Raw genomic sequence first — 22,818 nt, forward strand, 5'->3', positions numbered from 1 at the left:
TCTTACTTCCCTAAAAAGGAGGGTGGAAGTTTGTATGGAGCATTCCGCAATATTCGAATTTCTCGCGAGCGAAGCCGCGGGCAAGAAAGCTAGTCCTTAATAAAAGAGAGATTTATCAAACTTACCTCTAAGAACTTGCGAGCACACATCGCAGGGCGTGATCTTCTTGTATGTGTACTCCTGGAAGTTGTGAGCGTCCGAGTCCCCGCGGAGAGCCTCTCTGCCCGCGCCGTTCCTCCTACAGTAATAGAATCCGTTTAATACCAAAATACATAAAGATTCTTGTGACATGACATATAGGAATACGAGTATGATTATATTGATTATATATCCTTCGATATTGTTCTACAGGGTAAAGGGCTCAGAGAGAATACACTGGTAGATTATAAACAGCGTGCGTAGCCGAATGCACAAACGCTCACGAAACGAAACGCTCGAGATCGACAGAGCTAGACTATCTTTCGCGGCATTTCGTTTTCGTTTCGCGTTGTAGAAATGCAATTCGGCTACGGGACCAGGTGCCGTAGCCGAATGGTATTTCTGCGACGCGATTCGTTTCGTTTCGTGAGCGTTTGTACCATTCGGTGACATACCTTTGTGTTCCTAAAACCAACGCCAAAACGAAAAGGTGACCATCTTCAGCATTAGCTATCACATTAAGCGAAATTAAAATGTCATTGTTTTTGAGATGTTGATGACCGTTTCAGTTCTAAAACGTAAACTCGTAAAAAGTTAACAAGTGCTAATAATATATCTCCAAAAAACCATATCATTTAAGGTCAAATTCGCTTAATATGTAGCTAATGAAATGTCCTATCAGCTCTTTTCGTTTTGGCGTTTGTTTTTGGCGTTTGTTTTAGGGACACCCGTATCCGTATGTTACATTAGGTAACGCAACTATGTAGGACATGTATTAGGTACAGGATATGGCCTGATATGGTAATTGATCCTTTGGATTTTTTTTAGTTTGGTGGTTTGAATGGGTGCTTGTCTGTCTAGTTTATTTATTTTTTGGATATATTAAAATTATTTTTCTAAAATAACAAAAGTACAAGTTTACATAATTTCAGTTCTCACTAATTGAAGGACACCTATGTCCGAACAAACCATATCCCGTTTAATTAATCGAATCGATATTTATTCATTTTTAAAGGTTATTCAATCTGGATTGTTATTCAATCAAAACATGTATTACAGTCTGAGCCATTTACAACCTCGCACTTGACTAAAGTGGTTATAATACGTCAAACATATTGATCGATGAAGTTCAAGGGCAGGGGGGACAGATAGATCAGACGGGGTAGTCAATCCAACACTAATTTAACCCTTAATGACACCCATTTGTCTACCTTGACGTTAAAAAATATCAGGCACGCAACAATCTTCTAGATAGTGACTATAAGACCTCGAGGTAATGTTGTTTTTATATTCCCCAAACAGAAAGCTGAGGGTCTACCGCGAACAACGAAGTTCGCAGAGCGTTTTTCTCTTTTACTCCAATTAAAACGTAATTAGAGTGACAGAGAAATATGCGCTTACAAACTTCGGTGTTCGCGGGTATCGCCCTGAAAGCGGTAGTGTTGTGAAGCGAGTTTGCGGCTGCAGGATAGGAAGCAAGAATTAAGCTGGTGTTTGAAATCAGGCTAATCAGAGTGCTTGGGCATTTGTTCTTAGTTACTAAGATTCCCATAAAAGAATTTAGCTAAATAATTGCCCTAGCCGTCGCGCCACAGTCGCGAAAGCCCAAGACTGGTCAGAAATTAAGTAATTATTGAATTTAAAATATATTTCGTCACCTGTGTGTGCCTATGAAGGTACCTAAATGTTTTTGCAAAAACAGCAGGGTCGCTTGTGGCACTCTGCTTGGACAACGGTTGAGAATTATATCAGAACAAATGAGAAGCACTCAGTTACGTGTACTCTGTAGTAATGTCATGCTGTTTGAATATCTGTAGGTACTGTACTACGAGTGAGGGGTCAAGCAGTATCCAACAATACATGTTGATGGGTAACAGTAACACAGGGCACACCTACAGGGGCACATTTACCTCATCGCCATTATCGTCGACACCGCGTGGTACATTTGATTTTTTCTTTATTGATGCAAGAAGAGAGAAACATCAATATGAACACGGCTTGAATAGTGAACACACAATTAAAACAATGGATGTTAATGAACCTGTGATAGATTTTACTTCCGCAAGCTAAAAGAGTACACATTGAAATCGCAAAGCATGATGTAGGTACAATGATTAATAAAAAAAGTCTCATAAGTAATTTTTTGATTAAGTACCTACGAAGACTTATCTTAAAATTTATTTAAATTAACATGTTATCCGAATGGATGTTTTGTTTTTCAAATATTTTATAGCTAGGTACATGTGTGATTGCTTTATGATTATGTAACACAAGTTCACGGTCATGAAAATTGCCAGCTTTTCTTGTTCTAATACACGGTGTAACTTGAGGAAACAGAATAGTTTTAACAGCGATTAATGAGAAGAGTAAATGTCATAATATAAACTTTTGATGGATTTCGCCTACTTTCTGAGTTATAAGAATTAAAAAAAAATCAATTACGTATTATTTCTCAGAACAAAATGCTATTTTGATGGCGGTGATGCCGTTATCGGACATAATCTAACTATCCTCGTTGATAGATGTCAAAAAATAACTAGTAGGTAACTCGATTACAAAAACAGTATTAAAAAAAAAAAATTTTAAGTGCCAGGTTTACGAATAACATTTACTTTTTATGTGAAAATACATCCCAAAAAATATTTTCGCGAAATTAGCTTGACGTCATTTAACATTTTATCTTTATTTTGCCCTCAGAAATGCGTAGTTAAAATATTTCGGTTCCCTTATGTTACACCGTGTATACTGCCATTTAGGTAGGTATAGAAGTAAGTAAAAAACTGAAACTACATTCACCAAATAACATGAATTGCGATTTCAGCATAGAGCCGTGTTTAATTGTACTAGTATTTCCTCGTGCGTAATATAAAATGTCTTTTACGTGGAGCGCTGAAGCGTATTATTCGTTGGCCTCTATCACAGATTATATTTGAACAGGTGTAAATAATTCAATGTCAGTAAACAAATTAGTTACGAAAGTAGAAAAAGCTTTATTCGATAAAATGTTCGTTGGATATTGAATAACTTACACCCTAAGCACTAAACTTAAATTTTTAATGATGATAATGATACGTACAGTGTTAGACCTATGCGAGTCTTCGTGAGTATTGTGATAAAACTGATAATAATATACCTACATCATGTCTGTGTATAAATTAGGCTGGTGTACAATGGAGAAGAAGAGCCTCCAGCGCTGAATATTCTCAAGTCGAGTGCATCTCGTTAACTCGAGAAAACTATATCAATATTTACCAAGCCGAGCGCTCAAATTTGCAAGCTTCTGAAATTTCCTACTCCTACATTTATTCACACTTACGTTTTCTGCAATGCTGTATTTACAATAATAAGTGAAATCGTTGTGCCTTTTGGTGTTCAATTACACGGTTACTTCAATGTATTAATATCTCTGACCGGTCTGGCCTAGCGCGCAGTGACCCTGCCTGCTACGCCGCGGTCCCGGGTTCGAATCCCGGTAAGGGCATTTATTTGTGTGATTAGCACAGATATTTGCTCCTGAGTCATGGATGTTTTCTATGTATATAAGTATTTGTATATTATATATATCGTTGTCTGAGTACCCGCAACACAAGCCTTCTTGAGCTTACCGTGGGGCTCAGTCAATCTGTGTAATAATGTCCTATAATATTTATATTTATTTTATCTTACGGCCCAATTTGTACAGTGGGCCAAGAAAGTGGTCTACCAGTTTTGACAAAAGTTTCTGTGAGCTCTAACGATCGCTAAGGTTGACTTGACACGTGGCATGACGTAAGTACCTATCATATATAGACAGAGCAATTGTCACTGGCATAATATTATTGCAAGCGGAAATCGACCCTGTTGTCTCATGACGTTCAAACGAACCTCAACCGTAGGGTGGTAAACCACATTTTTAGTCGACTGTACTTCGATCTGTCAAATATTAACTATAAATCGGATCTGTCATTCTCAAAAGTGACTATTTTATTTAAGAAACGTAATTTTTACTACCCGATTCACATCGTATCTAGAGTTAAATATTTGACCTTAAGGTTTGTATCGTGCCGTCAACTATCGTGAGTTGAGTAGGTATCGTAACTAGTGCAGAAGAGCACTCTATCTTTGAACTTGTCTCTTATAACAAGTTAAATACATTATTACAGTATGTATTATGTATGATAAAAATCTTACAAAGAAAACAAGTCAGTTTCTGTGGGTGCATTAGGTTTGAGTGGCTACTTACGTTTGAGGAAGCCATAATACCGAATGCCTGTCGGGACCTATTTCAAATAATCTCATTTGCGAAAGACAACAAGGCTAAATATTATGTCTAAATGTAACTTGATCCCTGTTCGATGTCAACTTACATCTTCGATATCCATATTTATATACTATAATAAATGGGAAAGTGTGTGTGTCTGTTTGTTTGTCCGTCTTTCACGGCAAAACGGAGGGACGAATTGACGGAATTTTTAGTGGAGTTAGTAGAAGCGATAGAGTGACTTTTTGCCCCTTTCTAACTAAAAATGGGGGGTAGAAGTTTGAACACGTATGGGGCATTCAGCAATGCTGGCGCCACAGTCAAACTCGTTTCATAGTTTTGTGGTTCTATATTCTAGCTATAAGTTTTTACCACTGTACCTACTTTAATAGAACAGTACCTAAATAAATAACAAAATACTTTGTGACATATCAATGACCATTTAATACGGGTTAGACAAAGCTCATACAAAAAAGCGTACCCCTGAAATATATGAACCTTTTAGGCTTAAAACTAGATGGCGCTGTTCGCAGCCTGGAAGTGCCCAAAATCATATTTTCCCGAAATATTTTCGCACGTTTTTATTTTTTATAAGGACAAATGACATAATATCACGTCAATACACATTTTGAAAAAAAAAAAAAAAATTTGTAGGCATCATCAGTAAAGTTATGATAGTATTTAATAGGTGGCGCTAAAAAATGAGGTACGATTCTTAGTATGGAGACTATAAATCCTATATAAATGATCCTTGTTACGTATCTACATTTCTTTCCACTTGACTCTACGGGGGAGCGAGTTGCTGGTGACATAACATTATATTAATATGACGTGTGGAAAAGTTACTTATGTACATCGTGAAAACATGAATTTTATTTACGTAACACGAAACGTACTCCTAAACACAAAATACACACACACAATTAATTAGGCCCTAGATTGACGTGTCGTGATTTGGGTATTTAATTGAAGTCATATTTCTGGTTTCTACGAAGACGTACAACTAGATGTCGAAACTAATGGATAACCTTAACAATATTAATATGTATTAATTTGACATAACTTTATTACATAGTTACAAATGCAACTCACACCCTAATAGGTTTTTGCCATCAGTGTTGCAGTATGCAGTACCTAAATACTAAATTTCATTCAAAAATCTGGTTTACAAAAACTATATAGGTACATAACGTAAATATTCACTGACTGCGGTTATAGTATTATTAGGAGTCAATTAAGTTTTAATAATGAGTAATAGTACATACATACACAGCGATCGATTGAATTCCACATAAAATTTTTGAGAGAGTTCAGAATACAATCACGCCTGTGTCCCATGAAGGGAAAATGGACGAATAGGCAGAGCACATGAAACTACTCAGGTTTCAGTGTCACTCTTGGCAAATAAGGGCGTTGAAAGAAAAGATTGATGTAGCGAAACTGTGACATTAGCAGTGACAGGTTGCCAGCCTCAACTCCGCCGTGCCGATATCTGCATACAACTACGCCACAATTTAACCCATATCCCACAGTCGCCTATGAGTAGTAATAAATCTAAATGCAGATATTTTAAATGTCTACCAACTTCATGTCACCTACTTTTATAACAATTACTTATTGGGACTAAAATGCTAGATCTGGTAAGTTTAGTAAAGATTTTTTTTTATAAAAAACAAATGACATAACATACGAATAACTACATATTTACCTATATTTATCATTTCTACAGGCTGCTGTCCCGGTGAAAACCTTGGAACGTGGGTGATACAATAATTACTGCACCTCTGGGGTTAATTGGAAACTGCGATGGTCTATACATGTTCTCACTAACACGTCATAACACCATGTAAGTATTTGAGCCGGATAGGTATTTTCTTATTTTCCTCTAGCAAGAGTAGCAAGACAGGAAGTTACCTATTACTTATGTAGGTAATATATTTTCCCCTTGCAAACACAGGAAGTTATCTATTACTGATGGGCGGATGACGAGTGAAAAATATGTCATTTGTAGAATTAGTACATTACGCGACAAGTGCGGAAAAGACGGAATTTGAAACGAGTGTTGATAAATCAAAACACGAGTTATTAATTCCCTCTACGCACGTTGATCATCGTAAGATGTTTTACCACACCTCGGACACTGGCGATCAAATATATGAAAGGCGCGTTCCTAGAACACAGTCTAAGCTCGTGTAGGTGAACGCGTACTATGCTTGTATGAGTGAAATATGACAGGTCGACTGGTCGCATTTTTGACAGGCGGTAACTGTGAGGTAACCGAGAGGGGGTGGGCGGCACTTTCACTTTCAGGAAGCGGGAGTGACCATACTGTACGATAGTACTCTTTATTATACTGTGGCTTTACGGTACATTTGGCCATTAAAATTTTTGATATTATAGTTGCGTAACGTAATACTAGTGTGGTAGCACCATATATGTACCGTAAACAAGGTAGGTAGGTAGGCCTATTTTAAATTATGTATTTTACACGGCGTGCTAACTCGCATGCGATTTTAGTTACACTGCGGGCTGTTAAGGTTACATACAATTTTGCACAACCATCAAATACCGTAATGTAATAAAACTCGTCCCGTCTAAATGGGCCCTTAAAGTCTTCATTATGGTTAAAGACTATAATAAAGATTTATTATACTTTCGTTACATGATTGCATACGTCATCTGCCCATTTCCTATTATCATTTAATTATAACAATAGGTAGAAAAATCATTTCACCGAGCGTGTTTTGAAACCAATGTTAAGGATTTAAACTCTAAGATAAAATGTAACCTCTGACTCTTTACTTAGTGACTACATCAACTTCGTAAGGCGCTTTAACTGTGGCCGGGAATACTTTAATCTCCTCTTGTTTACAGCCATAACTTTTCTTGCTAAGTTTTTGGAAAGCAGCTAAGTAAAATAAAAGAGAACTTTATTTGGCAAGTCTTAAACAGCTCTTGATATGAATTAATAAGAGTTAAATTATAATAATGGAAGCAGAATTCAGTGAAGTGATTATAATGTTGTAGTAGGTATTCGTTTAATTGGGGAAAATAAGGGTACATGTACACGGTCTCGTTCGCATGCGAGTTTTCATTACATTGCAGCTTTTGATTGGAGTGCTGAATATCCTTCATATCCTCCTCATCATCGTCATCATCATATCAGCCTTTTATCGCCCACTGCTGAGCATAGGCCTCTCTTCTAGTACGCCACTTGTCCCGGTCCTGGGGATCGATTTTTGAATCTCGAACGCATGAATTCGCCGTTCGAAAGTCGTAGCATTACGTCGTTTTCCACAGACTTTCGAACGGCGAATTCATAGAATAGAATAGAATAGAATAACATTTATTCGTGAACACAGGCAAGACAAAAATACACATAATAACAATAAGACAGAAAATAATGAAGTGCCACGAAATGGCCTCATCTCAGCGTGTTGCTGGGGACTTCCAGCGCTGATCTTCCGATGAGACCATCAAGTGAGAAAGATTCACGGAGGGTAACAGACAAAAGAAATGCAAACACATACAAGAAAAATGGTCAAACAGTTAAAAAGAATAAAAGTGAAAACGTTACAAGAAAAATAACAACAGACTGTGATCTATATAAAAAAAGAATAATAACAAACAGAACACACTAAATTTAATTAAAAAAGAACATGCGTTCATGTCATGCGTTCTAGATTCAAAAATCGGTCCCCTGAGCTAGAGTCTCATCCAGTTGTGACCCGCAATTTTCCGGATGTCGTCTACCCAACGAGCCAACTAGGCATATCCTCACCAATCCGCAATGTAACTCAAATCGCAAATGTACAGTCACCGGCAATAACATTGGATCAAAATAAGTCCCCAAAAATATCTGACACATTTTTTTTCTGGAGTTATAAGAACGTGTCAGATTTTTAAGCAACCTTTTTATTGAGCGACGTTTTTGCCGGTGGTTGTAACTACGTAAATGGGACCTAAAACAAATTGTACTTTTATTTCAAGTTAATATTTCATATTTGTTGGCTTCCTCCGTCATAGTTGGCACTGAAAATCTGGCAAAGAGCAGTGTCAGCGTGTTTCTTTTGTTTGAGTGCAATCGGGTTAAATATCAATGGGGTGTAAGTGTGACAAAATTGTGACCGTTATTGCTCGTTACATAATAGAGAGGCTTAATGTGTAAAATGTAACGTATCTGTTACAAGGTGTAATAAAATAGTGGGGATCCAAGAGTTTAGTCACTGTTCTGATGCGAAGTGCACGTTTTATGACGTAAAAAATGGTCTTTGTTTGCAGGACTTGGTGATTTGGCCTGCCACCCTGCACTAAAAAAAATCTTGCATTTAAAAAAATATTTATTTATCAAAACATAATCAATACCGAATATGTAAAATGGATCTCCACTGTTTTTCATGTATTATCGTTGCATGTGTCATTATTAAGTACCTAATCATTAGACGTTATGACTTCGTATTTCATATTCTAAACTTGCAAGTTATTTATCATATTGATTTCTTACTTGTCTGGCGGCGCAGCGTGGGGTGGAGGGGCGCTTGGAGGTTTCAGGCTGCGGAAGGCTTTCAGCCACTTGTTCTTCATACTGCCGGCGGATGAGGAGGAGAGTTTGCGGTCTACTGCTGCTGTGCCGCTGTCCGCTTTCGCTGCGAATAGCTCTCTCTGTTGACAAAAAATCATGGTTGTAATAATTGGTTATGAATTACAAAGATGATAACTCAAGACATTGTTCTTATGCGGGTTAAGAATTTCACCACTTTCCTTCTTCTGTAGGTGTACTTAGTAAAAGTAGATAATATCCCACAGTCGACTTCTAACTACTACACCTACCTCTATGTTTAGGCACTGTTCCCACCGCGAGATACAGATGTACTGCGAAAAGGGTTTCCTTCGGAAAAGTTCGTATTTGTCATGCTAGTTCAGTCACTGATTGAAATACCATGACTCGTTCGTACGTTTCCGTAACAATACGAAGACAAATCTTTTCCCACTATATCTGTAGTAAGCTATGAGCTGTCGGCTATAAAAACGAACAAAAGATAAGCACTCCCGTGAAAAAGAGACACGGCGATATTGATAGCTCACCGCTGGGCGAGTAACTATAAACATCGCCGTGTCTCTTTTATTTACACGGGAGTGATTATGTTTTGTTCGTTTTTATAGCCGATAGCTCATAGGTTACTAGCTCGCGGTGGGATCAGTGTCTTAATCGTGTTGTGGGCATTGATATCAAGTTGGACATATCAAGTTTTTCAATCTAAAAATTATATTCCAGATTAAGTTTTCAACTCCTTATAGTTATTATGTACCTATTAACAGTGGTACTGAAACAGTATGTATCATTTTCGGCAAAGCGCTTAGCCATTAGCTTGTCTTCGGGTCATGGTATCCCTCAAGTATCTGTATTATTTAAACGATACACGTTACGGCGCCACGAATACGACCTATCTACGGCGACGACGTAGCTAATGGTTCTACGAGTTTACCTTATAAATCTTATATTTAATCTTAGTATATAATACATTTTATATGTGAATAAAAGGTGGGGCTCGGAAGCCAACAACTGATATTAAGAACTGGGCAAAACCTTCACATATTATGTATAGGTATTACATAAATACGCTTTCCATAATCCAGTACCTAGAAACATTCCTCAAGACGTCGCCATTTTGTGCAAATACCTAGACTAACAACAGAACGATTCTGATACCAACAAGCAATTTGATTTAGACTTATGCTAATCTGAAATGCAGGCTGTAACAGCTCGGGAGCCCACACAATGGATATTGGATAATCTAGTTGCAGACTGACAACTTGACTTCCTCATCAACAAAGTTAAAGGTTAGGTTATAAATTATGCCCCGAATTATAGGTTGGTTAAATAACGAGCATTCGGCCCCTGAACCACCGAATACTGCATGCGCGAGTAAGTAATAAATGTGATTTGGTAGGTAATACCTAGTTATTGTAAACATTTTCTGATTAGTTAGGTGTAACAAATTTCGGAAATTTCGATAGGTATCCGGCCGAATAATATGTAATATTCGGCAACATCGAACAGTAGCCGAATGTTTGTGGCATCTCTACAAATTACCGCCCGTACCGAACAACTGGACTTTGACCTTACCTTAACTTTTAATTTATTTGTGTAAGGTGACGGGGCAAAAATAAAAAGGCTGGGCTTAATGAATGGATAGGCCTCTTGGGTAAGGGTTTGGTCAATTCGGATAACGCATGTATTGGCTTAGGATGTCTTCTAGCCAAGAGTACAATCGTTGGCGCTTCGTAGCAGATTGCAGTTATAGATTTCCCAATCGCTATTCTGCAGTAGCGCGATAGAGCCAGTTGCATGTCGTTTGCCACGGAGCGTCAACATTTGTACGCTTGGTTAGGAGAGTATTAGAAACGTAGGTGTAAGTATTTAATGAATGTTTACTAGTAGCGTAGTCACGGACGAGTTGGAGATTGATCCACCGACAAGTGCACAGCTCTTATTTGTGAAGGAGAAGAAGTAGCATATACTTTGTCGTTTTGTATATGTAATTAAGGAATTCAAAGGTGAGGTGAAGGTGAGGTATTTATGTGAAATCTCAAATCCGCATTGGGCTAGCGCGCGGACTATATAATCCCGAGCCCTCTCATGCAAAACAGGAGGCCTGTGCGCAGCAGTGGAACGTTTATATTAGGCTCCATTATTTATTATTATCTTTATAATATATATTGTCTATGTAATAATTATAAGGATACAACCAGAGGATAAATGTAATCTTGATTGTCTTGATTACATTATGTTTGTTCTGGATCTCATTAACTAAGTAATTATTGTTTATGTATTGCGACCGAACGACTAATCTAAAATAAAAATCAAATCAAGATTGTATTTCGCCCACTGTTCATAAAATAACAAAATCTTCTTAAAACTAGTAATAACATGACATGTTCAGTAGGCAAGATCATATTTACGTAGGTACAAAATACAGGAGCTGTATGTTGTATAATCTCAAGGGGAACATTCAAAATTTCGTAAGAACATCAATGCTTTTCGTGAACGGTTTTGTTTAGGTCGTTACTCGACTTTATTTGGCAGTTGAAGACATTGTGATGCCATAAATTTATATGAGTCAATCCATTTTAAATGCACATTTGGGCTGTATTCGAAGGCTGTGTGGGCGACAGTGGCCTCCGCCTACTGGCATTGAATACAACACATTGGCAGTAGATACAAATATTACGAGATATGGTCCATGTAAAAAGTTACATGCTTTAGTTCTTCAATTATTTTTGTTTTAAGTCCAAATAGGGGTACTTTTGAGACTCTTCTCTTTCCGTACATACTACACGTAGTTCAGTTTACAGGACATACCTAATTGTAGAAAAATAAGCAGTACCAGCAATAGCCTAATTTTGGTCTGCTAATCGATAGATATAACAATATCAATATAATAGTATGTTAGGTACCCACCCAATCCATATTATCAGTATACCTAGATATGTTTCTGGCACGAACGAAGTGACACTAGTGACTTCCTTCCGATATTTATTTCATCGATAGCTTACATTATAATATATCATTAACTATTATAATTATGTCATTAGTTATTGCCGTGGCACTGGATCTTGAGTAGTTTCATGTGCTCTTTGGGGACTTGAATATATGTGTATATAACATTAATGTTTTATACAAATGTCAGTTGTTTAAAATAAATGGACAATAATAATAAAACGAACCATATTTTAATAGTTTACATAATTAGGGATAATTATTAGGGATAATTAATAAACATACGTAAGGCTATTTATCGATAAAAGGATTGTCGATGTTTTTATTTTGTCAAGCACTAATAACTTGGCGTTCGTGCCAGAAAAATATCTAGGTATAATTATCAGGAGCACTTATAAAACTGATTTACAACACATAATATTTTTAAACAAACTGTTATTTTTATAGTGTTAACAACATGGTATTTTACTTAATTATGTACTTTAATAAAGTTGGCAACAATTTAAAATACTAATGCTTCGTATCGCGTGCACGAAATCTATTAGGGCAGCGTGATTAGGGCAAACATTGAGTAGTTATAGCTATGTGTACGCAGTTCATTTAGATACCATCGTAATTAATTACAAAAGCACATTCAAATTATTAAGAATCTCAGTAAATAAGTCTTATTGTATGGTAAATGTATATATTAAATTAACAGAAAGTAACTATTAAAATAACAAAATATATATTTAAGGTAACTGTGGAATATGGGACTACGCTACGGGAATAACGGGAATAAATAGAAAAGCGTGCTTCTAAAACAATATCTATTTAAGGAATGAAAAGACAATAGAAAATATAGACATATTTATGTCAACAAAGTCTTATCCATAGAAACCTACATGCAGTATGCATACAACACACCCTCACACTTAATTGAAGATAGCAGGTATAATAAACCAAGGCATTGAATAATAGGCAACCTTATAAAATTCACAAAAACATAAATGCAAACAGCTATTAATCAATATCCGGCATCGGAAAGAATCTCACAGGCTTTAAGAGTCGACCAAAACGGCTAGTAGCCGGCTGGGCCCTCGGCAACGGTGCCACTGGTGCCACTGGCATAGCAGCGGCCGGCGCGGACCCTGCTCATGCGCGCCCGCGGTCCCTGCGCTCGCCGGATTAGCTGTACCCAACACCTCACCACCAGACGTATCCCAACTGGGCCACACCAACGACGTACCAATACGATTGCGCTCACTGCGTTGGATTCCACTTGTGACAGCATGACATGTCACGGTATCGTCACCGTTCGACCGCTTGCCGTTCACAGCCGCCGCGTTTGTCTCCGCCGCTTCTAAACCATGGGCTAGTTTGTACGCATTTGAAAAACTGATGTCCTCTTCCGCGAACAGTATGCATACAACACAGTAACAGAAAATAGACGTTATGTCCTCCTATGTACAAATACAACTTTATACATACCTACTCGTATACCTAGTAAAACGTTACAGCTACAAAGCATAAAATAAAGGAATAATCAGAACTTTATTACGCAAGTTACCAACTTAGGTAACACTTGGAAGGACCTTTTCATTGTATCGGTAGGTAACTGTATCATCCATACTAATATTATAAATGGGAAAGTGTGTGTGTCTGTTTGTTTGTCCGTCTTTCACGGCAAAACGGAGCGACGAATCGACGTGATTTTGGACGACGAATAGAAGTGGAGATAGTTGCAGGGATAGAGAGTGACATAGGCTACTTTTTGTCTCTTTCTAACCCCCCACTTCCCTAAAATGGGGGGGGGGGAAATTTGTATGGAGCATTCCGCAATTTTAGAATTGAACGCGAGCGAAGCTGCGGGCAAAAGCTAGTTATTTATGAAACGGTGAGTTAATTATCAGAATGAAAATTGTGTAATAATTTGATTTAAATTTAAATTCGTATCGTATCCTAAATAAACCAACTTGGAAAGTAAAAATGACCTAGTATAGCAACGTTTCACTATAAAAAATACCAACTAAGTACCCATTTTCAGACTACGAACAATGAAAAACATATATTTTTCCCTAAAACGATTGTGTAGGTGTTTATGGCGCTAACGTGATCAGTGATTGAATTAAAAAAATCTAGTGCAGATACGTATCTCGCTTTATAAAACCAAGAATCCATTTTCAGAGTTTATTATTTATTTATTTAAACTTTATTGTACATTATTTAAAGAAAAGTACACAATATTACATGTCGGACGTGTCGGACGTATGGTTGACTGCCATAACAGAAAAACTGGCAAAACAGAAATTCACAAATGTGAGTGCAGTAAGAAAAATAATTTAGAGAGCATGCCAACTATAAGCAATTTACTTGAGCTTGAGAAATGAAAAATATTTCTTTCAACCACCGAACTAGGCTTGTGTCGTTCACGAACTATGAACTGTTAGGAATAAAATCCCATGAATGACCGAAATGAACTGAATCTTTCCGTGCTCTGAGAATCGGTCTTTGCTCATTTAGTTCAGTATAGGATCGGCGAGCGCGAGCGGTTTGGCGAGAGCTACTTAGCAGAGCAACAAAAAACGTCAAGTTTTCATATTGAACTTCGGTTACTTACACTTACAACCTTTCGGCCCGGAATGTTACTATCTGTCGGCTATTCGTATCATTTTGACACTAGTCGGTCCCATTCGTTCTGATCTTTCCGACCGCAGTGGTCGCTGGTCTGGCTCAACTAAATGAGCAAAAGACCTAAAAGAGCGAACTAGTTCGTGGGAGCGATTGAATGAGATCGGAGCGCTCCAATCAACGAACTAAAGGGCACAAGCCTACACCGAACTCTGAAAACGACTTGTATAGGCGGTCACGGCGCTGGCGTGATAAATTTGTGATTGAATTCGCCGGTTTGTTTGCACCATATCATAATTAAAGCGGTATGAATCAAGTGGAATTTGATGACGCAAGCAGATATTATCAATTGACTATTATCTAAAAAGAAATATTATCTCGCGATATTTTTGTTTGAGTGTTTTGATTTCAGAAGAGTATCCTTTTAGGATCTACCGTACCTAGCGTACTATACTACAGCAGCGGCTGATCCATAGGTACAAGCCGATTCCCACAGGCTTGCATAAAATTGATTACTAGTAAAGTACCTGACTAGCAAAAGTAGGTTTATTTTTGCTCAGTGTTGCCAAGCAAAAAATTTCCCAGCCGCCACTGCTATACTATCCACTTTTTAAAGTTCAAGCACCTATACGCCATAATAATATATGTTGATTTGGTGAACTTGATCTTAGAAATCGAACAGGCTATATGTACCAGCTGCTTAGGCCTCACCAGCAAGCCATATCTGACAGACAGGAAGTTATACACCTAACAAGCAACCGTGTGTGCTGAAACAGCTTTTTCAGTATAGATGGTCGTTTTTTTACGCACTAGTTCGAGGAATGGTTCATTATAATATGCCAGGTCGAAACTTCGGAGGCTCATCTGTACTGAAAAACGTCGTACGATACACGTGCGAAAAGGAAATTCGTAACTCGTGTCGATTTAAAACACTCCCTTCGGTCGTGTTCTAATTAATAGCCACTCGTTTCGAACTTCCTTTTTTACGCACTTTATCGTAATGTACTATTTTAAAAGATTTGGTTGCATTTATACAATTAAATAATGCACACTTAGCCACTTTTTTCTCTTAGCATCAAGTATTACAAAATATGTTAATTCAACAACACCCTTTAGACTTATAACACTTTAAGTTCTCGCGCTTTGTACACATATTTAAAGTCACACAGGCGACACAGGTCGAACGCGATTAATTAACATTATGCGTGGTCTTCCGCGACCACGGCCAGTGCAACCTGGCCGAAACGTTGGGAAAAAAGGTAAAAATAATGTTAATTAATCGCGTTCGACCTGTGTGTGACTTTAAATACCCTTTAGACTTCTAAGAACAGGGCTCTTTCTCCAGGAAAACAGCTGAATTTTCTTTTTGCCTTGCAGTCATTACACGAACCTATCCGAACACATTAGTTCAATATGTTTCAAACTATTTGCCATTTTCAGGTTAAAAGGATTGCTCGAAAAGTTGCATGTCCATCGTCCACTTAGTTAATGAAATCCTGGCTTGCTCAGTTCTCAACCCACACGCAACTGGAGCGGGGAACTCAAGGGAAGTAGTATTTCTGTACATTGTTAACACTTTAACTAACCTTTAAGTAAGTAAAAGTGGGATGCTGAAATGGTACGTGTTGCTAAATTTAGCATATTTAAGTAGGTGCCTGTATTTTTCATATATTTTAAAATTAAACAAACCTTGTATATTACATATCTACTCAATTCGACTATGTAACTTATCTATATGCTACTATCTTTTTTACATGGAACACCATGGACAGTTGCCATTCGATATATCGGAGAGCCTGAGCTGAGGTGTATCTGATAAACTATGAAAACTATCTAAAAATAATTGACAATACATTAGACTTGTTCAGATATTTGTCCGGAACTTGGCCGCTCTGATATAAGGACTTATAAAATAAATATACCAAAGTTATTTCGTTATTCGTAAGTAAACATACAAACTTATTACGTATGTAAAAATGCAAGGAAACTACGTACTGTCACTGCTAAGACGTAACGATCAAGATACAGTCTGATTTGTGAAATAAAAACCAGGCCTTGGCACGGTATTATGGCACAACACAGTTCTGAAAGTATACCTTGGCATCTTACGGAAGGCTAAGCAATTTGGACATTATACGTACGTAAGCAACAGGGAATTAATCGTCACTAAATATTGAAAAAAAAAATCTTTATGTTTGGTAAGTATCTAGTATTTTCCGCGAAGGCATTTAACGCTAAAATCCATTCTCTACTATTAGACTTGTACTATTATTTATTCTGTGCTACTAGTTAACAATTGGTAGCCCAAGAAGAGAAAGATCAAATTGGAATGTGGAATCACTAAAACCACAGAATATATAATAGTACAAGTACAGAATTAAATTAAAATTAAATTAAATTAAAATTATTTATTTCATAAATCACTGTTTACATGATGTAAGGTGATGGTGCCGGCCGGTAAGCAAAATGCCTGTGTTGGGAGGTAAGAAGGCCCACTGCTTTGATGTTCACGACATGCTGCCTTTTTAAATGCCTACAAAATTCTTACAAAGAAACGAGCCCCACGTGCGCGGCGTCCGGCGATAGGGTTGCCTATGGATTAAAACGAATTAATACTCAGATAAAATGTTATACTATTATATTCAAGTCTTGGGTACTTTCTAGGTATATCTATAGTATTTATATATTTTTGTTAAAATTCCAACATCACAAGCCTTATTGAACCTTTCCGGGGTACTTATTAATAGTAGATCTGTGTAAAAATATCCTATGGTATTTGTTTTATTCATGATATCTATTTAACTAAGCATTATTAGCCATTTCACAAGCGGACATCGCATAAGAACCTTAAAAAAACTCGCGACGTAAAGTAACAATAGAACGTGCGTTCCGTGAGAACGCGCGCCACCCCTGATTAGGCCGCGAACTCGCGGCCGCAAGCATGTACTTGCAGCGCGGCGATAGAAACGCGGAGTGAGCCGCCCCTGCTAAAACAAAAATCCGAAAATTGTTCCATCTTCAGTGTTCTTGAGTTTTTTAATGTCATATGATTTTCGATAAAATCGATATTGATAAGATATATTAAATTTCATTATAAATAAACGACATTAATTTTAATAAGGCATCCGATGATACACATTAATAATTAATTTTTAATTATTAGAAAGTCCATAAACGTGATTATTGAAGACGTGATTATAAGGGCAAGAGAATGATGTAGGCTGAAGGCTGAAAGAAAGAGATCAAAAACAACTTATAGCATTTGTACCTACTAGTGTGTAGTTACCTGAATAAGTAGTAGATTAAATACAAGTTTCAAACTAAGGGAAATGCAATTCAGCCTATAGCGTCAGCGAAATCGTAGCTGCATTCTATTCCTTTTAAACAATTTAAGGACCCACCAAATTAATTTAATGCGTTACCGACCACTCTTTACTATTCTTTGTTAACCTGCTTGACTTGCTTGAGACGTGGCTGGTAATCGAATTAGACGTTTTATTCGCTCCCTATTTGATTAAAAGCTTAAAATAATTCCTGATTTATGGTTGATATGAGCAATAAACTTGTTTATAGCCGAGTAACGTTTGAATCAGAGTCAGAGCTTGTTCCTACCAAGAGTCTTTGACGTAGACAGGTATCCATACTAATATTATAAATGGGAAAGTGTGTGTGTCTGTTTGTTTGTCCGTCCTTCACGGCAAAACGGAGCGACGAATTTTCGTGATTTTTTGAGTGGAGATAGTTGAAGGAATGGAGAGTGACATAGGCTACTTTTTGTCTCTTTCTAACGAGCGGAGCCGCGGGTTAAAGGTAGTATTATATAAATGACGGAAAATAATCATGTAAGTAGGTACAAAGACATAACCAATAATTCCACTTATAAAAATAAGCAAAAAGGACGATCGCTTCATGATAGTAATTTTCTCTGCATCTAAAACATAAGCGATCCTGCCTACTTCCAACTAAGTACATAACTTTAGAAGTTATATATATTATTTTGTATATTTAACTATTTAATAATAAAACTGTATAAAAGAGACTGAAACGACTCCACAGTCAAACTAATTGTAGTTTTGTGGAGCATTGTATTTAAGTTATGTTTTGTAATTCTTGAGTATAATAAATAAATAATAAAAAAAAAACAGTACCTATTATACGTTGATGTTCAATGTCTGGATTAGCGGGTAGTGACCCTGATGCATATGAAGCTGATGGTCCTGGATTCTAATCCCGGTCATTACACTTATTTGTGTGATAATGATAACTCGGCACTGTCGAACGCACATGGAGCCTACCGTGGCCCATTGCACAAATTTACAAAAAAAGAGTACAAATGGTGGACTTAACGCCTTGAGGCATTCTCTACCAGTCAACCATTGGGTTAAACAGAAACCTGAGTTTAGTGCAGGATTGTTAAAATTAAATATGGAAACACAATCAATATTGATGTCGTAATAAAACTACTTATACTCGTATACATAAAGTATGTATGCCTATTGTGTAAAATTGACTGCTGCTTTTATTATAAGGTTTTTTAACCTTATAATAAAATACAGGGAAAACCAACAATGACAGCTCTGGGAAATGAAATGATCAATACCTACCAGTATCAGTCGGATCTCGAATTATTCGGCACGCCTATCGCCTACGGCAATAGCTGGGAATTCCCGAGGTACTTCTAATGTCTTAACGCGTTATGTTTAGGTATATGGGAATTAGTAACTCGTCAGGAATTTTGCTTGGCAGATACGTAGCTTACCTACACACTAGTGTGTTGGTAAGTGACACATTTTTAACCGCCGCCTCAAATCTGTCAAGGAAGGTGGTTTTCAATTCGTCTGTTTTTTTTTTCATGTTTGTTCCACGATATCTCCGTCGTTACTGGACCGATTTTGTATATTTTTTTTGATTGAATGTATATGCATACAGATTGGTCCCATTTTTCTCAGAACCCAGTTCTGATGATGGGATCCTGGAGAAATCGAGGGAACTCCTCAAATCTGAAAGGCACACATATGGTGTTTTTATATTAAAGGAAAAAATGGAAAAATTTACGCTTCCGGAACAGAACCCGATCATTTGCAATGGAACTCTTGATGATGAGCTCAGAACCGAACGCCGGAAATCTGAAATCTTATCCAGTGACTTTGGTATTTTTATAAGAACAGCATCACTTGGGTCCAGAAAACATGTTTAATGGAATCGTTGATGGTCAGAACGTTTCTGCTTGTTAAAAATAAATACACTTATAGTGACTTTGGTATTATTATAAGAATAGCATGCATTTACGTACAGAACAGTGACATTTGGTGCAGTGGAACTGCTGATGATGGAACGAAAACTCCTGAAATCTGAACGGCACGCTTATAGTGACTTTGGTATTTTTATAAGAACAGCATGCACTTACGTCCAGAACAGTGACATTTGGTGCAGTGGAACTGCTGATGATGGTCAGAACCGAACTCCTCAAATCTGAACGGCACACTTATAGTGACTTTGGTATTTTTATAAGAATAGCATGCACTTACGTCCAGAACAGTGACATTTGGTGCAGTGGAACTGCTGATGACGGAGAACGAAACTCCTCAAATCTGAACGGCACGCTTATAGTGACTTTGGTATTTTTATAAGAATAGCATGCATTTAAGTTCAGAACAGTGACATTTATTTAGTTATATTTGTTAAGAATATTGAGTTTTCAAGTCAAATTTTGTCAAGCTTCGATTTCTTATAATCGGATTCATGAGGAATTGTTGAGGAAACTCCTAAAACCTTAACGGTATACATATATTCATTAGTGTTGCCAACAATTAAAGTATTAAAAGCAGTTTTAAAAAATACACGTATTTGTATACGTGTATACATTTCTACATAATCCAATATTCGCAAGTAGCTTTCACCAGAACCCCAAAGGCGGCGGTTTTTTAACACGCTTTTATTAGGTCGTCGTGTATGTAATTAACTATGTAATGGAATCTAAGGAGGCTAATTTAACCATCTTCCAAGGATCGTAGCGTAATGAAAATTGGCAGCTGTATGTGGGTAATTCTCAAAATAGTGGCATCGTACCCTGCCATCACGTTTTTGAATAGAAAGTATGCGAAATATATAATTTTCACATATAATTAAAATTTTCATAAGTAGGCATTAACGTGACACATCGAGGCCAAAACATATTTTTTCTGTAAATATAATACTTTTGTAAAAAAAAAAAAAAGAAGACCGTTTTCTACTGTACCCTGCCTTGTCACAACGCGACACTGCTCAAGTTTTCGCTCTATAGATTATTGAATTGCAGTTATATGATATTAAAATATCGTTTTTTGTAGAGAATAGACTACTATATTCTTAAATATACGTTGCACGGGATGTTTCGATTACTTTTGAACACAAATTTTCACGTTCAAAGTTTGTCCAGCGATATTTTCTCTATATCCTGTGCGTCCGTGGTATTGCACCTCACTCACACACAGAAAGTCTTATTGAGACTCTAATATACGTAAAACACGTAGCCAGTATGGTTCTAGCCGCTGGTGTAAAGGTTTGTGTGTGAGGTGCTGCGGTCTTGTGGTTAGAAGTTTTCAAAGTGTGACGTTTGGAGTTTGTAACAGGTATGACCACTTTATTCTGGCATGATTATTTTAAAATATTAATACGGCAGTTTTTTTACTAATAACATTTTAATGTTGTATTGAAGTATAACTATTTATATTAAAATTATGACAGTTGTATTATCAACAGTTTCGGAGATAATATCTAGTTAATCGGATTTTCACTACACCCTGTGTAACTTTATCCTGCCATCACTCTGCAGGGTAAAGTGACTGTTGACAGGATAAAGAAACACAAGTAAAAAAAAGCTATTTTGACATGGTTTTTACTAACTTGCAATGTATGTATGTATGTATGTTTGTATGTATGTTGAGGTCAAATCTTGCAACCCAATTTGAAGCAGAAATGTTCAACCGACTGAGCTAAAATTTTGTATACACGCTGCGGATGACGTTCGCATATAAGCGCCGATATGGGGCATTGGGTCCTTCGATATTGGGCAATAGTCTGCTCAGCGCCGAAGCAGTCCCGACGAGGCTAAGAACCAATTTGATAAAATGTTCCTCGGAGTACCAACTTTGATTTGAATTTAAGCCCAAGTACTTAATTTGGGGCGTAAGAGGGACCGCCTCACCGTCAACAGGCAACATCCCTATCGCTCTTGCATATAGGCACGACAGAACTAGATTGCATTTCGATCGGCGTATAGCGTTAACGATTATCATTTTGGCTAGGTCGGCAGCAATCACTTTCATCGGGCAGAAGCCAACCTTTCCCTCGAAAACCGCGTCATCGGTCGTGGCAAGTAACACCGCAAGCCCAAACAAATTAATGCGCCCAACTGTGAGCTCAGTTGCCACTGTGGCTCTCCTTATTATCCTGGTACTTTCTTCCCCTCACGGCTACTATTGTGTCATCGGCATAACAAATGGTGATCATGCGGAGAAGTTGGTCTACTCTGATAGCCAAGTCAAAGCCAATGCTCCAGAGCAGGCACCCAGTACCGACCCCTGTGGAAAACTGTGGGTAGGTTATGTATGATTATTATGAATATGCATGTGGGTAAGAAGAAGAATAAAGAAGTCAGTCTTGATTTGAGCACGTAGTCTCATTGACCTGTACCTATACGTTTACATGGCGCAGCCGGTAGGAACAGCACACTCTATTCGTCTTTCTAGGCATCTTCCTCCTGATTCATTGAGCACTACTCTATCTGCGAGGTGGATACTCTACCTATGGTGAATGATGATCTTCAAATAGAAAGGTGCATCGTGGAAGCAATGCGCCTATTTTATTACCACATTGGAAGAGAGCCGAAGTAATTGGCAATGTCAAGAGATACTGCGATGGCTCCCTACCTTTTCTCTGCTACCAGACCGCTGTATATTGTGGTAGTGGTATTTATGCAGCGCATCAATTGCGTCTATCGCTCCTCCCAGAACCCGATCTCTGATGTTTGGGCACGTGTCTTCCAAAATGCGTGCACAGCAGTAGATGAGACTTACGATGATGCGCTCAACATCGTGCCAGTTTCATCTAGGAGGGCAATGGGGCGGTATCCTAAGGGACAGTCAGCTGGACTACCCTTTTTTCGAAAGGCACAGTCTGCCCACCTTACAACGAGAATTTATACCCTCTCGGAAGCAGTCGTGAATGTGGCCACGTAATCTACTTCCAAGATGTTTAAAGAGCCAAGGCACGCCGTCCGGCCCTAGAGTGGCCCTCATTTTAAATACTGACCTCATTATCTTGACATCTGTTACCCAAGGAGACATCA

At 37.6% G+C, this 22,818-nt stretch overlaps 1 protein-coding gene across 1 annotated transcript in view; it reads right to left on the bottom strand.

Annotated features, from left to right (window-relative positions):
• LOC125226508 overlaps positions 1 to 22,818 on the bottom strand; it is a 318,421-nt gene that overhangs the window by 26,780 nt on the left and 268,823 nt on the right. The window contains exons 12-13 of the mRNA XM_048130491.1: positions 8,883 to 9,040; positions 126 to 238 (exon numbers count right to left, since the gene is read on the bottom strand). Of these exons, the coding sequence (XP_047986448.1) occupies positions 126 to 238; positions 8,883 to 9,040 (271 nt within the window). The remainder of the gene's footprint in view (positions 1 to 125; positions 239 to 8,882; positions 9,041 to 22,818) is intronic.

This window comes from Leguminivora glycinivorella, chromosome 5 (genome assembly GCF_023078275.1).
Source record: "Leguminivora glycinivorella isolate SPB_JAAS2020 chromosome 5, LegGlyc_1.1, whole genome shotgun sequence".
NCBI classification, from domain to species: domain Eukaryota; kingdom Metazoa; phylum Arthropoda; class Insecta; order Lepidoptera; family Tortricidae; genus Leguminivora; species Leguminivora glycinivorella.